The sequence below is a fragment of the Eptatretus burgeri genome, chromosome 17 (genome assembly GCF_056783735.1).
Source record: "Eptatretus burgeri isolate ZD-2024b chromosome 17, Ebu_testis_v1, whole genome shotgun sequence".
NCBI lineage: Eukaryota > Metazoa > Chordata > Myxini > Myxiniformes > Myxinidae > Eptatretus > Eptatretus burgeri.
This window is the reverse complement of record NC_140977.1, coordinates 22,612,376-22,629,947: the sequence shown is the minus strand read 5'-3', so window position 1 is coordinate 22,629,947 and position 17,572 is coordinate 22,612,376. Positions and strand designations below refer to the sequence as shown.

At 42.2% G+C, this 17,572-nt stretch overlaps 1 protein-coding gene across 1 annotated transcript in view; it reads left to right on the top strand.

The window, feature by feature from the left end:
- LOC147009537 (uncharacterized) overlaps positions 1-12,311 on the top strand; it is a 43,188-nt gene extending 30,877 nt beyond the window's left edge. The window contains exons 9-11 of the mRNA XM_085861196.1: positions 695-757; positions 5,313-5,456; positions 8,927-12,311. Of these exons, the coding sequence (XP_085717322.1) occupies positions 695-757; positions 5,313-5,456; positions 8,927-10,287 (1,568 nt within the window). The 3' untranslated portion in view covers positions 10,288-12,311. The remainder of the gene's footprint in view (positions 1-694; positions 758-5,312; positions 5,457-8,926) is intronic.
- The last annotated feature ends 5,261 nt before the right edge of the window (positions 12,312-17,572 follow it).

The window sequence follows — 17,572 nt, the reverse complement described above, 5'->3', positions numbered from 1 at the left end:
CATCCAGAGCCTGGTGTTGGCTTAGTGGTTAGGGTGGTGGCTTGGGATCCCAGGGTCCTGAGTTCAAGCCCCGTTGGCTGCTGAATTAACACCAGGGGGTTGACTCAGCCTGTCATCCTTCCGAGGTCGGCGAAATGAGTACCAGTGTACTGGTCCCGGTGTATGCCCCGGTTAGAATAGGTGTACCATATCCCTGTGTGTCGTAAGAGGCGACCAGGGTTGGCGTCAGGAAGGGCATCCGGCCATAAAAAAAAAACATTGCCTCAAGAAAAAAAGCCAACCCCTGCACAGCAGGGAAAAATGGCTGTAAAAACGGTCATTTTATATATATATTCCAAATCCACATCCAGCCTATCAGTGCGATACAAAACAAATTAATCAGCCTGGTGGAGGTATGCTGTCTACCCAGTGCCCTTCTCGTGTTTTTTTTTTCTGTGTCAGATTTAGTTATCCATTTCAAGTCACCGATTCCGTGAATTCTGTCCATTTCCCATGATTGTAGAAAATCACTGGCTCTATATTGACCAACAGAAGGGTAAACCATCGGGTTTTATCCTTTTCCTGTTCAATTTCAAATCAATATTTTTGAGGAGAATGAAAAGTGAACTCTCGCTGTCCAGAGCTGTATTGTGATTTATATTTCTTCACAAGTATGGTTGAAAGTTGAGTTCAAATGGGATGTTTTCATTTTCAGATTTTATTGTGCAAGTAAAGGTGGAGTCCGAGTTCATTGATGATTACTCCTCGCTTGTCAAAGGTATGAAGAACAACAATAATAACAAGAAAAAGAGCAGTCGGAGATTGCAGACCCTCGCCAGGACTTGTTTTGCATGGTGTATTTTGTGTGGTGTTTGTGTACTGGTGCGTAATTAATAAGAGACATAACTAGAACTGTGAATTCTTTCAAAGTTCTATTTTCAAATTCAAATTCCCAGACCTGGGAATTCTTTCAAAGAAACTTGCTCTCCCTCATGCACAGATTTATCCCCTCTCGTGTTCAGTTGTCTTACCCTTCCTCCCGCCCTTGGTTTACTGAAGCTTGTGGTGAGGCAGTTGTCCTGAAACAACTTGCCTTTGCCTCATGGAAAGCAAACCCAACTGAGGGCAATCTCAGTTCTTTCCACAAAGCTCGGAACAAGTGTGTAGCTACCCTCAGGAGAGCCAGAAAACAACATCTTTCTCATCTCAAGTCTGAACTCTCAAACCTCTCTCCCTCCTCAAAATCCTGGTGCCGTTTAATCAAATCTGTTTCTGGTGTATGTTCCCCCTCCATCCCCTCCCTTACCTCAAATGGCCGCACTGCTGATTCCACACGTGATAAAGCTGAATGTCTAAACTCGGTGTTTGCAGCTAAATATTGTGTCCTAAACCCATCACTATCTCTACCCACTTTACCCAGTCGCACCCAACTGTCCCTGGACTCTGTATCCTTTTCTCCTGACAAGGTGGAGAGCTTGCTTTCAAACCTCGAGTCAGATTCTGCAACCGGTCCAGACGGCATCAGCCCACGTGTCCTCAAAGCCTGCTCTTCTGCTCTTGCTCACCCTCTCTCTGTTCTATTCACCCTCTCATTTGCCCAAGGTCATCTGCCATCTGCTTGGAAATCTGCTAACATCACTGCCCTGCATAAAAAAGGTGCAAAAACAGATCCCTGTAACTACAGACCAATCAGCCTTCTCCCAATCATCAGCAAGGTTATGGAATCCATCATCGCTTCAGACATGAAATCCTTCCTCTTCTCCAATGGCTTGATTTCCAATCATCAATTTGGTTTCAGACCAGGTCACTCTACCCTAGATATGCTGCTACTGCTCTCCCATCATTGGATGGAGGTCCTCAATGCCAGACAGGAAATCCGAGCCGTATCCCTGGACATATCACGTGCTTTTGACACAGTCTGGCACCCTGCCCTACTCACCAAACTCTCTTCCCATGGTATTCAAGGCCATCTCCACTCATGGCTCGCAGACTTCCTCTCCTGTCGCAGTCACCGTGTGGCCCTAAATGGAGTTCTTTCATCCCCTCTTCCTGTGCAGGCTGGAGTTCCTCAAGGTAGCGTTCTGGGCCCTGTTCTTTTCTGGTTTTCATCAATGATCTCTCGGACTCTCTGGAAAATCCTCTATTTCTCTTTGCCGATGACTCCACCCTCTGCCGTACCATCTGTCATCCCTCAGACCGGCAAGCAGCAGCTTCTTCGCTCACTGCAGATCTGGATAAAATCACAAACTGGTCCAACACGTGGAACATGTCTTTCAATCCAGACAAATCTCACACTCTCACTATGTCTCTTCGAAAGGACCGTTTACAAACCCCCCCATCCACTTTCTCAACAATCCTCTGGAAGAAGTCTTTTCTTTCAAGCTTCTGGGTCTCACTATCTGCCATGACCTTTCCTGGGAAAGTCACATTTCCAACCTTGCCTCAAAAGCCAGTCGCCGACTGGGAATCCTCCGTCGTGCAAAGTCCTTCCTCGGCCCTCTTGAGCTCCTGACCACTTACAAAGCTTTTGTCCGTAGCCTGATGGAGTACTGCTCTCCCCTCTGGGCTGGTGCTCCTGCCTCCCACCTTTCTCGACTTCACGCTGTCGAAACCAGGGCATTTAAGATCATTGGCATCTCCCGCAATGAAGCTGAGTCTTTGGGCCTCTCACTCAATCACCGCAGGTTGGTCGGTGGTCTTTCTGTCTTCTACCGACTCCTCTCCAGCCTTGCCCCCCCTGCTCTCTCTGTGATTTGTCCCAACCACATTTCCACAGGGCGCTCAAGGTCCGCCAACAACCCCCTTCTGGTAAAACTACCAAAATCACGAATCACTGCTCATCTTCACTCTTTCATTCCTCTTTTTTCCCGCCTTTGAAATAAACTTCCTCACTCTATTCTTTCCCATTCTTCCCTCCAGGCTTTCAAAACAGCTGTTCACCACCACCTCTTATCTTCCCCCATCCAAATCCTCGATCTTTTCTACCCCCGATAATCCACCCAAGCCCACTTCCTTCAATTCTCCTGCTTTCCTTCCTGAAAGTCCCTTTAATGTCCATCTTCCCCTCGCCATGTTCCCCGTCCCATCCCCATCCCTCTCCCTTCCACAGTTCACCTGTGTCTGTTCCCCAATGTTTTGTCCCTTCCACTCCCGCCCCTCTTGTCTCATGCCTCCTTGCTGTGAGTTGTGTGTTCGCTCTCATACGAGCCTCGACCAAGGTATACAAAAAAAAAAAAAAAAAAAAAAAAAAAAAACTGCCACTTTATAACTGCTGGCAGTGATGACCTGGTACCAAGACATCCTGCTTTGATGCAACCCCCCTTTGTTCGGACATCTGACCCTGACCCATGACTTCTTTTTTTTTTAACGATTATTCAATTGAATTCAGAATGGGATTAAAATAAATTCAATTCAGATCAAATAGAAGACCGAATAGGTATAGTACTGCATTGGAGTAATCGGAAGGAACTCGAACAAGGAAAGATGAAGTCATCAGGACGAACCGAGATAGGATTTGCATTTCAGCTGCTGCTCCTCTACCGTCAAACTCATTTTGGCACAGCCAAGTGAGCCTTATTCAAAAAAACAAAAACAAAAAAACCAAAGGAACCCAGATTAGGCAAATTAAATAATTCTGGCTGTCAGACCATACGTCTGATCAAGTTGAAAATTAAAACACGTATTCCCCATGTCTACTAGATCATAATGCTGAAGTTTCACGTCCATTGATGAAGCGGATCCAGAGAAAACATTTAATATTTTTCTTCAATCCAATATGGCTTCCAAACCATGTGACCTATGACATCATATGTGTGAACCTTTTGTTCATCATAGATAGGCAGTCATACATGTAAAGTTTTGCCTCAATCTGGTCAGACACTTCAGAGAAGAAGAGTTTTGAAGGTTTAAAACAAAACAATATTGCTAACAAATCATGTCCTGTTGGAACGTCTGACGAAGACGTCATCGTATTTTTTTTTCTGTGGACCATTTTATCCCGAGATGACCCTTAAGATTTTTCATACTGATCAGATGTAGCGTTCTACATATGCAATTATGACGCCATAACGAAGACACCTATGATGTCATAAAAAAATTATACTTACTCCCCATGAGGGGTACGTGCCATGTACCAAGTTTCAATTTTTTCCTTGGTGCGGTTTCAGATTCAGAAGTCCAACGTTTTTCAGTTTTTTCCAACATGGCTGTCACACCACGTAACATATGACATCATAGTTATGAATAAAACATTCTACATGAGCAGTCGCACTCATGATGAAAATTTAATCTCGATCCGACAAGCGGTTGCGGAGAAAAACACTAAAGTTCTGCACGGACAAACAGACACACAAACAAACTAGAGGGGGAGCACTCGGGAGAGTGCAAAACCTCCGCCGCCAATACTGCTGGGTCACTCAAGTGAACCTTATATCTTATTCATTAAATATGATGTCAACAGTGCTGACAGAGTTATAGTTCTTTTCTCCAACATTTTTTTTGGGGGGGGGGTGCGGGGGGGGTTGGAAATCATTTAAAACATGTAGAAATGCAAAAGAAAGTAATCAAAATTTTGTTGAAAAAAAAGTTGCAAAAATTTTTTTTCTCTAACAATTTTTTTTTGGGGGGGGGGGGGTTGGAAATCACTTAAAACATGTAAAAATGCAAAAAAAAAAAAATCGAAATTTTGTTGAAAAAAAAGTTGCAAAAATTTTTGTTTTCTCTAACAATTTTTTTTTTGGGGGGGGGTGTTGGAAATCACTTAAAACATGTAGAAATGCAAAAAAAATTTTCTCTGACAATTTCTTTGGGGGGTGGGGGTTGGAAATCACTTTAACGTGTAGAAATGCAAAAAAAAAAATTCTCAAACTTTTTTTGGTGGGGGGGTTGGAAATCACTTTAAATATGTAGAAATGCAAAAAAATTTTCTCTTTTTGGGGAGGGGGTAAAAAAAAAATTTGGGGGGGGGGTTGGAAATCACTTAAAACATGTAGAAATGCAAAAAAAATTTTTTTTTTTCTCAAACAAATGTTTTTTTTTGGGGGGGGGACCAAGTCCAAAATTTAATGGCATGATCCTTGGACCATACCTAACCCCCACCAAGTTTCCTCGAAATCCGTCGAGGAGTTTTTCCTTAATACTGTTCACAAACAAACAAACAAACAGAAAGGGGTGAAAACAGTAACCTCCGATCTTCGATGGCGGAGGTTAACAAACGGACCCAAATGCAATACCATCTCCTTTGGCGAGGGTAATAAAAATAATCATCTTCAGTGATATTTTTGATGACACAAATGCCTTCCTGAGTAAGAAACAAATTATCCAATGGTTTGCAGATGAACCTCATCTGGGGACGATGGAAACTTTCCAAAGTTGTTTTCAGACTTCCCAGGATGCTTTGAGCAATGAGTGTATAAAGCAGGAACCACGTGATTCTCCTCCTCCCCGGATGTCCAGCAAAGCTGCTCAGCTGCTTGAGGGTAAGCCGAACTTCATGAAGAACACATCACATTGTTTTTGCTCATTTGTTTTTCATTATGAAACAATTTTGCTCCAAACTCTGTGGAACAAAACATCCATTAAATTGTGGTCAACGAGTGGGTTTGTTTATCTTCATGAGACGGATATTTGATTATAAAATTCCCAGTTGATTATAATATTATAGTTGATTCTAAAATAGCAAGAGATCTTTCTGTACTTCTTTCTGTACTACCCAGAAGTCTTTCAAATTTAGAAATGCAGTGCCTCCACAAGTGCCTCCTCCACCTCCACCCCTCGACTTTTGTCACATTTTGTTGTTGCAGCCTGAATTAAAAATGGATTGAATTTAAATTTTTGTCATCGATCGACGCAAAATACCCCATAACGACAAAGTAAAACCATGTTTTTATAAATTGTAAAAAAATAATTAAAAATGAAAAGATGACATGTGTTGCATCAATAAGTATTCAACAACCTGAGTCAATACTTCGTCGAAGCGCCTTTGACGGCGATTACAGCTTCGAGTCTTCTTGGGTACGTCTGTATCAGCTTTGCACATCTGGATTTGGGGATTTTCTCCCATTCTTCCTTGCAGATTTGCAGATTTCTTGTTCTGAAGCCATTCCAGTGTTGCTTTGGCTGTATGCTTGGGGTCATTGTCCTGTTGGAGCGTAAATCTCCGCTGCAGTCTCAGGTCTTTTGCACTCTGAATCAGGTTTTCCTCAAGGATTTGCCTGTATTTGGCTCCATTCATTGTTCCCTCAATCCTTACAAGTCTCTCAGTCCCTGTTACTGAAAAAGGATGCCCATAGCATGATACTGCTGCCACCATGCTTCATGGTATGTTTGGTGATTAGCTGTGCTCTGTTTCCACCCGAGGTAGCGCTTTGCATTCAGGACAAAGAGTTCAATTTTTATCTCATCAGACCACAGAATCTTTTGCCTCATGCTCTGAGTCGTTTGCATACCTTTTTGCAAACACCAGGTGTGCTGTCGTGTGCCTTTTTCTCAGGAGCGGCTTCTGTCTGGCCATTCTCCCATAAAGCCTAGATTTGTTAAGTACTGCAGAGATTGTTGTCCTTCCGGCAGGTTCTTCCATCTCAGCCAAGGAACTCTGTCATTTTATCCGAGTGGTCATTTGGGTATTGCTCACCTCCCTGACCAAGGTCCTTCTTGTTCAGTTCAGTTTGGTCGGACAGCCAGCTCTAGGAAGAGTCTTGGTAGTTCCATATTCTTTCCATTTCCTAATGATGGAGCTTACTGTGCTCTTGGGAACTTCCAACACCAGAAATTGTTTTGTAGCCTTCCCCAGATCTACACCTCCTCACAGTGGCGTATCGAGGGAAAATGCTGCTCAGGGGCGAGTGACATTGTAATATTATTATTCACCGCATAATAAAGACAGTAACTCAGTAATCAAGCTAATTTCGTTGTGACACTTACCCAAAATGATCTTGTGTCCAAGTTCCCGAACGAGAAGGGCGCATGTAAGATAAGGCCAAATACCAAAAAAAAACACCATTTGGTCGGCCCCGCTCACTTCCTTTTTTGTAACCACCTCCTTTTTTTATTATTTGTTATTTTGTCAATCATCCCAGAAAAAACAAAAATTGCACCGTGTTGGAAGGAAGTTGTGCAGTGAAGCAGCTACAACGCTTAAAAGTGGCCCCATGGGGGACTGACGGTTGCTTCCCCAACAGGCGGGGTGACCTTATTGTCCTGATGCAAATAAACAATAACACAAAAAAAAACTGAACAACACAAGAAAAACTAAACAACAACAAACTACGATCGAATGAAACACGGTGCATTAGAAAGGCTCTTTTTCTTCATTTTTGACGGACGGATGGAAGGAAGGACATGAGGTATATTGAAGCGGTTTGCACCAATTCGAATCTATTTTCTTATTTCCAATTTGCTTTCCACCGGTGCAGTACTGTAATCTGTTTGAAATTTTACTTGCACACATGATATGTTTTTAAGTGTATTTGATTGTTAAAATTATTCATCTTGGGGGACAGGTGCCAAAGGAAGGGTCCACCGCAGGTGCCAAATACTCAAGTCTCTATGTATGCCTCTGATGAGATGGGAACCCAGGAATGAGACGCGAACGGTGAACTGGAATGAGACACCAACGCCCCGCTGCCTCGTCTTCGAGTTTAGTTTCCCAGCATGCCGCGCACTCATTTTTGCCCAGCCCTCTCTTTGAGACATTGTTGGCTATGACCATTGGTCAGCAAATGGAACGCGGGGCCATTTGCACAGGTCAACCCCCCCCCCCCCCCCCGCGCTTGCGCTTTCACATGCCACGGCAAAATTGTCCTCAGAAATGTCGATAATGATAGATGATAGATGCAACAAAAGAAATTCGCCGCCCCTCACAAAATTGCTGCTCAGGGCGACAGGTGGACTCCAATTAAGTTTTCGAGACATCTCAAGGATGAACAAACGAAATTGGATGCATTTGAACTCAATTTGGAGTGTCACAGCAAAGTGATTGAATACACATTGATGCAAGACATGTCAGTTTTTCATTTTTTTTGCTTCCCTGCTGACCGACCTCTGGTAGCTTGTACATGTTGCTGCATTTGAGCCAAGGGAGTAAGTTCTGAAATCTATGTGTCCGGGTTCTTCTCGGCATCTTTATTCTTTGTTCCTTTCACATTTCTTTCTAACTTTTTCACAATTCTCTTTGTTGGTCCCCATTGGACTGAGTCCAAAATGGAGGCTTATGGATTTGGTCTTGATTTTCATGTCTGTGTGTGCCGTGTGTGCATGCGTGCGTCCGCAATCATATCTCGGACATGTATGGACCAATTTTATTCATACTTGGCACAAACACAACAAATAATGGTGGACATATATGCATAACTTTTGTTTCGCGATCCGATCAAAGATGGCCGATTGACGGCCATTTAAGTTGCAAAAAAAAAAAAAACCCGGTGTCAAACACGTCCACAACCATTTCTCTGACGTGCATTTACCGATCATGTTCAAACTTGGCAGATAGATAATGAATGATGACTTGCATAAGCACGTCATTTTCTTTGGCGATAAGATCCCAGATGGTGGCTGGTGGCCATTTTGTTACTTAAATGTGTTCCCAACCATTTCTCAGACATGCCAAGTCTGATTTTGTTCAAACTTGGCACAAGCACAGTTCATGATCGTATAAACGTGCACCTCACTTTATTTTGTAGAACGATACATTCTGAATTAAACAGAATGTTCATTGAGGTTTGATAACTGTCGTGAAAAGCGAGGAGGAGCTGACATTTCAGGTGTTAACCCTTCGTCAGACGGAGCCACACTTTCGATTGCAGACTGTCTAGAAAAAAATGAATAACATCTGATAATGAAGTTTGTGTTTCCTCAAATCTACAGTTGTTTCAATAGTTGTCAATTATGCTCTATTTTTCAAAGTTGTTTTGAATTTTTTTAAATAATTTTTTGTGACTTGTCTTTACAGAGAAACAAATGAAACTGGTTTCTTGTTCCAACTGTTCCCAGTTGTTCGACCTGGAAGTTTTCAATCCGCACAAGACTCGGACCATTTGTCGAGGAACTGACACATTTAGCATCGCGTCTTACAACCAAAATTGTAAACGTTGTACAGGGATCCTCAAGAATACCGGAGGTAGTGAGAGACTACACAAGTGTTCTGTGTGTGACGAATCATTTCCCACATTATCATCCTTAAATCTTCATAAAAAAACACACATGGATGAGAAGCCCGACGAGTGTTCTTTGTGTCCTGAAGCCTTTGCTCAATCGATAAAGTTTAACGAACATCAAAGAATGCATGCAGGTGAGAAATCTTACAAGTGCTCTGTGTGCAACAAGTCGTTCAGTTTGTCAGAATTGAAAATACATAAAAGAACCCATTTGGTTGAGAAGCCTTTCAAGTGTTCTCTTTGCGGCAAAGCCTTTACTCGCCCATCAAGCTTATACGAACATCAAAGAATACACACAGGCGAGAAGCCGTACAAGTGTTCTGTGTGTCTTAACGGCTTTAGACGTTCGAAAACTTTGAAGAATCATCAAAGGATACACACGGGAGAGAAGCCCTACAAGTGTTCCCTTTGCTGTAAAGCGTTTGGTCGCTCATCGAGTTTATACAAACATCAAAGAATACACCGAGAGAAGCCGCACAAGTGTTCTGTGTGTCTCAAGGGCTTTAGCCTTGCGCAAACTTTGAAGAAACATGAAATAATACATACACGCGAAAAGCCTTACAAGTGTTTAGTTTGCAACAAGATTTTTGATCATTCCGCACAATTCTATGAACATAACAACATGCACAGTGAAAGAAGACCACACAAGTGCTCTGTTTGCAGCAAGGTGTATATCGCTTTATCATCTTTAAAAGCTCACCAAAGAAAACACACGGGTAAAAAGCCGTACCAGTGTTCTATGTGCAGCAAAGATTTTACAACTTCCTATTCAATGAAAAGACACGAAAGAATTCACACGGGAGAGAAACCCTACAAGAGTTCTGTGTGTCTTAAGGGCTTTAGACTTTCGCAAACTTTGAAGATTCATCAAAGGACTCATACAGGAGAAAAGCCGTACAAGTGTTCATTTTGCAGTAAAGCGTTCGCTGACTCGTCACGTTTATGCAAACATGAAAGAACACACACAGGAGAGAAGCCGTACAAGTGTTCTCTGTGTCTTAAGGGCTTTAGTGTTTTGCAAACTTTGAAGATTCATCAAAGAACTCACACAGGAGAGAAGCCATACAAGTGTTCCTTTTGCTGCAAAGCGTTTGCTCGCTCATCAAAGTTATATGTACATCAAAGAACACACACAGAAACAAAGAACACACATTAATGTCACCCAAGCAAAGACCGCATCTCCACCGAAGAAACGACAACGAACAGTTTAAAATACAAGAAAGGAGAATAAATCAAGCGGTCCTTAAAATTCTCCCCAAATCACCTAATCTGAGAGAATTTAATGATGTGAGTTTTGCAGCAGCACTTTATGTCCGAGAAAAAATAACAGGCAAACAATGGCACAAAAAATATATAGATCTGATAATTATCTGACCAGAAACAAAACATCACCATGGAAACTGAGACTTGAGAAGCAGAGAGACCGACTGAGGGTGGAAACGGGACAAAAAGTACAATTTATGAAGGGAAATAGAAGCCCAAATCTCAAGAAGAGAAGCAGACAAATAGAAAATAATGGACTTGAACCATTAGCTGCCCATAATAATCTCCAAATTCAACAGATAGCAGGGAAAATTAAAAAAAAAACCTATGATGAGGCCGACAACAGAAGAAATCAAAAGAAACAGTTTGAAAACAACATGAAATAGTTGTACCGAGAGTGAGGGAAACAGAAACAAAATGTGACAGCTCTCCCCCCAAAAAGAGGACCTAAAATAGTTTAGAAAATAATATTTGAAGATGAAAAAGAACACAACAAGGAAGCAGAGCGGATACAACACTTGGAAAAGAAAAAGCAACATCTCCAGGAAATGCAGCCGCACACTTCTATGTGTATGCGGGTGTACACAGGTGCAATGATAATAATTGATGAAGAGAAAAATTCGAAACCATCTCGCAAAAGGGCTGAACTTCAAATGCCCAGGCCCGGATGGGATTCCAAACTTCTGGTGAAAGCAATTACAGCTCCTCCACCCTCACTACGCTCGAGCATTTAACAAGCTCATCTAAGGAGAATAGCCGATGGATGAATGGTTCACAAAAGGCAACATTCTTCTGATTCCCAAATCTGAAGAAATCCATCTACCCAACAAATACAGACCAACAACATACAAACTTTTAACAGGTATAATCACCGATGCAGTTTACGACCACCTTACTCGACAAGGAGCTTCAGAAGCAGAGCAGAAAGGATGTAAAAGGGGATGTTATGGAACAATAGACCATTCATCTATATATTACTGAAACTCTCATCTTGTATATATGCATGTATGTATGTATGTATGTTCCTGAAATACAGCCAAAACGGTACACGATAGCGCTAAAATTTTCAGCCCCCCTTACTTACCATTCTCCTGTGGTGTGCAGTATCAAGTTTCGTTCAAATCGGGCAACGAAAATTTTTTAAAAAAAAATCAATTCCCGATTCAGTCAAGTACTCTTCGGCAGAATTTGTTTGATGCAAACAACCTCAGCGGTATAGTTCGCTGGAACTATCTTTTTTTTTCTTTTCTTTTTTGGAAATGATTTTTTTATCAACCGCTGTCGCAACGGGTTCACGGGTCATCTAGTTGTTAAAATAAAACCATCCTCGAAAACTGCAAGCTCTATCAAACGAACTTATCCACAGCCTGGATAGATTACAAAAAAATGCCTTCGATAGTGTCCCACATTCATGGATTATAAAATGCATGCGAATACACAAAATTGGCCCCCAAATAGTCACACTGATTGAGAAAGCAATGACGCTCTGGAACACAACGCTGATACTACCTTACTTGGATGTAAAGATTGAAATCCCTGGAGTAAAGATACGACGTGGTATCTTACATGGTGACCGTCTTCTCCCCCTCCTGTTTGGTCTGTCTCTGGACCCACTGAGTAACCTCATCAATGAACAAGGACATGGATACAATCTGATATGAAATAAAAAAATGACAAAAAAAAATAGAAAGGTGACGCACCTATTGTACATGGACGATGTAAAACTCTTCGCCCCAAATGATAAGAAATTGGCAGATCAGCTGAAACTAGTGTTGAAGAATACTCAATTCCTCTTGTACATTTGAACCATTTAATACATATGCATATGGAGAACCAGAGGAGATTCAATAACACGAGCAAGCAACACGCTCTTCCTCTGATTCTGCAATACATAGATTTTTGAGTTCTTTTATAATATGCCGGGTTAAGGGTGGGGGGGGGGGGTAAGATCATGAGACAATATCTGATCATCCTTGAGCCAGAATGGCACCAAGGCTGAAGTTATGGGGTTCATGGAAAAGATCACTCATAGCCTTATTGCCATATTGCAGCGGCCATTCGGAGGTCAGCTTGAATTCAAAGGGTGGGGAACATTTACGATCTGAAGTTTGATTGTAGTTCAAAGTGACATTTGGACATTACCTTCGCACACATTCCATTCAAGCTAGACTCCTGCTTCGAGCCAGACTTTCAGATGCCAACAAATAATTATTTATATATATATATAAACAATCCCTTAATGAGATAAACAGAATGATAGATGATTCTATTCCACTGGATAAAGATTAAAGAATATTTGGAAGGCCAATCTGTTTTGGGAAAGAGGGATGTTTTACCTGGCAGACTGGTAACCTTCCAATAAGAGTAAAGAGATATAAGGTCATTTAAAATGCAAATATATACATTCAAAATAGATACATGTTCAAGCATATAGATGTATAATCATGTTGTATTGGAATATATTTCCCACTAAAGGGTTATAACAATACATTGTTACATGTTAAAAACATTTACTTTTTCAAGTTAATTATCAATTAAGTTTAATGTGCAACATTTTTTTTCAATCTTTTTGTCACCCTTAAACCCATAATGCTAATTTTGGAGAAATTTGCATCCACACGAGTAAAGCAGAACCCAGAAGATATCCAAATAGAGTTTGGTCTTGACAAATGTGCCAAATGCACAGTTGTACAAGGAAAAACAAAAAGAACAGACAACATCTCAATCAATGAAAGTACAACAATACAGGAATTGGAAAACAAAGCATTCTACAAATACCTCGGAATAGATGAAGGCCCCGAGGTACAAAACAATGCATAAAATAGTCAGCAGAGTACTGATGCAGAATAAAATGAATTCTGAAATCATCCCTCTCCCCAATAAACAAAACCAAAGCTATAAACCAAGTTACAGTACCAGTATTCCAAGATAGCTGTGCAATTATAAACTGGCAACAATTGGAGATCAACAATCCACTCTCCGCCGGTACCTATAGGCCTCTGTCTGTCCATCCTCCAGGCTGATGCCTGGCCCATCCCAAACTCCTTGAGATGCCGATCAACCATGAGGCACGTGGTCGGCCCATTGGCCTCTTCCACTCATGAGGCTCTCTTGCTGAAAGAATCTGGTGAGCAGGATCAGCGCCGGGAAAATGAACCACGTGTCCGTACAGCCGCAGCTGATGCTCACGGACTATGCAGGTAACAAATCTCATTTGAGTCTTTCTCAGCAACCACTTGTTAGACACAAAGTCTGACCAGCGATAGCCAAGGAGTCTCCAAAGAGATCTGGCACTGAAGGAGTAAAGTCTGCTTGTCAGATCCCTGGTCAGAGTCCAAGTGTCACATCAGTAGAGCAAGACTGGAAGCACCAAGGACCTGGTGACTCAGACTTTTGTCCTCCTGCACAGGCACCAACAGTAACACACTGTTTTTGTACATGCGGGGATACTTTGTACAAGCCTAACCCTAACCCTAACATTCAATTGACCACACCCCATGATCCAGTGATTCCATGACTCCCCAGGCCCGACCCAGATGTCTATTCACCTGTGGCTCACAGCCAGCGGTGACCTGAATATCACTGCCAAGGTAAGTGAATCTCTCTGTGTCCTCAATATCCTCACCACAAACAGGTACAGACAAGATAGCAGCATCCAAGATGTCAATGAAAGCCTGGATCTCAGTTTTGACCCAGTAAACCAGTAATCCCAGCAGCTCTGACTCCTCATTCAACACCTCATCCCCCAAAAGGACATCAAACTCTCCGCCAAGATGACTGCATTGTCTGTGAAATCAAGGTCAGAGATCTTGACACTCCCAAACGATGCACCGTATCTTGATCTCTCCAACATCCTCCCCAGAATCCAGTGCATACAAGCGCTGAAAAGTGTGAGGGCCAATACACACCCCTTATGAGCTCCAGTAACAACTGGAAATAAGTCCGATGGAACCACCACATCTCATAGCACTCTCAGTACCAGAGTATAGTTCAGAAATCAGATTGATCAGTTTTGGTTGCACTCCACAAAGACCGAGAATCCTCCAGAGGGCATCCCGATTCACTGTATCGAACGCTTTGCCGAGATCGACATAGGCTGCAAGCAGCCCCTACCGAAACTCTCATCTGAGTTCGGTGAGGACCCAAAGAGCAAGGATACGGTCAATCGTTGACCTCTGTGTAAAGCCTGACTGCTCTGGGTGCTGGTGCTGAAGCAGATGGTGGCAAACCTGATCAACAATTGTTCGAGCAAAGACCTTGCCCGGCACTGAGAGCAGCATCACTCCTCAGTAGTTGTTGTTGTCTTGGCGATCACCTTTCCGTTTCAAGAGAGGGATGTCCAGGGTCTCTTCCAGTCATTTGGGATGATGCCTGTGTTCCAGGCAGAGCACAGAACCACATGCAACGACATGAGTACTGTCCAGCATTTCCACAAGCCTTGATATGTTCAGTATGGATGCCACAGATCCCAGGAGCTTTACCCCATTTAAACTGGTTTACCGCAGCCTGTGTTTCCACAAACAAAGGTGGATCACAATTGATTGGAGGGTCAGGAATAGGGATAGTGACACCCCTGACATCCAACTCAACAGCAGGTGGGTCAGCTTGCCGCTCAAAGTAACCGATGTTCAAACGCTGGAGCTCAGATGATTCGAGTTCTCTGATGATAACAAAGACAGGTGATCATCCTCTCTTAGGGATAGGATATTCCCAGAACACACCTGAAGGGTCCGCCTCAGGTTAGCACAAGGAGACCGCCATATGGTGGACGACACCCCAGCACCACTGCAGTCTGATCAGGAAGTTTACCCCGTGATTTTCCTCCTATCAAATAATGTGAGTCTCAAAGGCTTTTTACCAATCCTGTCATCTGGTGAGCTGTCAAGCGAAAGGCAGCAGCACAAGAGGTACTTGTGTCCACGGAGTGAGTTTTCAGTTTTCTTTGCGTTTATGGGTTTTGCAGAATGAAGTGTTTTACGGTGGCTGGAGTGCAAAACCTGCCACCGACCTCCTAAAAAAAGTAACCCAACTGCAGGAGGACACCCGAAGACACAGTCGGGCACTAGATATGGATGGTTGTTGGCTCACAAGGAGCTCCTCCGCCCCTTTGGAGGCTCATTGGAATGGTTACCAAGAGGCCAAATTAGTTGGGATGGAGAACGAGTCATCATCAATGCCGAAGACCAAGGAAATTACACTAATGCCTTTAATATAACGGCAGGATTGAGCAAATCGGACAAATGCAGGTTTTGTGGGGAATAAACAAAGTACCAGTCATCTCCTTTAGGGACGTTAAAAACTCGTGTGGGAACAGCTGCACACAGAATGACATGACGGCGTCTGTCAAGTAATCCGCTGGCACATCTGTAAACATTACAACATCCCGGTTCCAGAACAATCATGGAAACACAAACTAAGTCCGATCCTTGAAAATGAACACAAATGGAGATAACCCCCAACATGAGAAGCCCTATAAGTGTTCTGTTTACAGCAAGGATTTTCTAAAGTCCTATTTCATCAAAAGACATGAAATAATTCACACAGATGAGAAGCCATCCAAATCTTCTGCTCGTGGCAACGTGTTGTTTGTTCTTCGTGTTTATATAAACGTCAAAAAGTACAAAAAGAAAAATTGGAGAGAGGCTTCATGAGTAAGTGTTCACACTTGCAGAACAAAAACATGACCATGACTAGACAGTTCATAGCACACAATATCTCTTTTAGTGTTCAGATCTATCCTTCAATTTAAATAAAATAAAGATTGCAAAAGTGATTAAAAAAAATTATTTCCTGAATTTACTGCCATTGCTGCAGTGTCTGTCACACCACCATATCTAACACGTTACATTAGTTATTCGCGCTTGTTGTTTTTGTCCTTTATGATATCCTTAAAAACAATGTTTCCTGTTTGGAGTGATTTTCAATTTTGTTTCAATGACAGACAGACAGACAAAAAACGTTATGTCACTCCTCTCTGCGCATGTGTGATCGGAACAAATTCAGAGCCAAAGGCTATATCAAAATATAAACCAATTATTGCACCGTAGTCCTAAGAAGGAAGCCAGACATAATACACGCACGCGCGCACACACACACACACACACACACACACACACACACACACACACACACACACACACACACACACACACACACACACACACACACACACACACACGCACACGCTACATAGTCTGGGATCCTTTCTTTGCAACAATTGACCATTTGTCTTGCATGATATTTTGTGTTGAAGGGTAGCCGTCGGCAATAGAAAAGTGCAGTTTTTAGGTTCCTGAGTGGTGGGTTGATGTATCAGACAAACCATATATGTGTTAATTACAGTTAGTGGGACAACTTAGCTCAATATAGCATCACAATTGTGCATTTTGTGAGGAAAGCACCAAATTTGGCACACTAGTAGCCTATCATATTATGAACAGATTTGGATATTGGGCCATCTCAAAATTTTTGATGGCAGTGGAAAATGGCTGCCACAGCCATGAGCGGCTGAATTTGAGATGGCCCAATATCCAAATCTGTTCATAATATGATAGGCTACCAGTGTGCCAAATTTGGTGCTTTCCTCACAAAATGCACAATTGTTATGCTAAGTTGCCCCAGTAAGTGGTCATGGTTTTTTTTTTTTTAAGTTCAGTATCACAGGGTGTGCTCTCCTGACCATATACATCATTCAAATCATACGATATTTGGTATTGATGTACTGTCGTGGTACCAGCATCCACTTGTGAAACCAAATTTTAGTGAGAGCTCTTAATTCTGAAACCGTATGGATTTCATTTTTCTAAAAATGGGAAAAATGACTTTCACCAGGGTCACTTCCTTTCTGTTTGAGTGAGTGATGCACACAAAACACTCGCCCAAACTTCGTATTACTGATTCAGAAAACTGTGCCATGTCCTCGCAAACAAAATGAGCGATATACGAGGTCCATATTTGCAAAAATGAGGGAATTACAGGCCTACCGGTAAATTACGAACCCGAAAGTGGAAATATGTATGAAAATCAGTCAAATTGGGCAAATCGACAATTATCACAATATCATTTTGACATGAAGATTTGATATGGAGTTAATTATTTCTTTAAACATATGAGTAATGGCAGCCAAGTGTGATATTTGCTGCACACACATATATTCAGTCAATAATGCACTTGACATG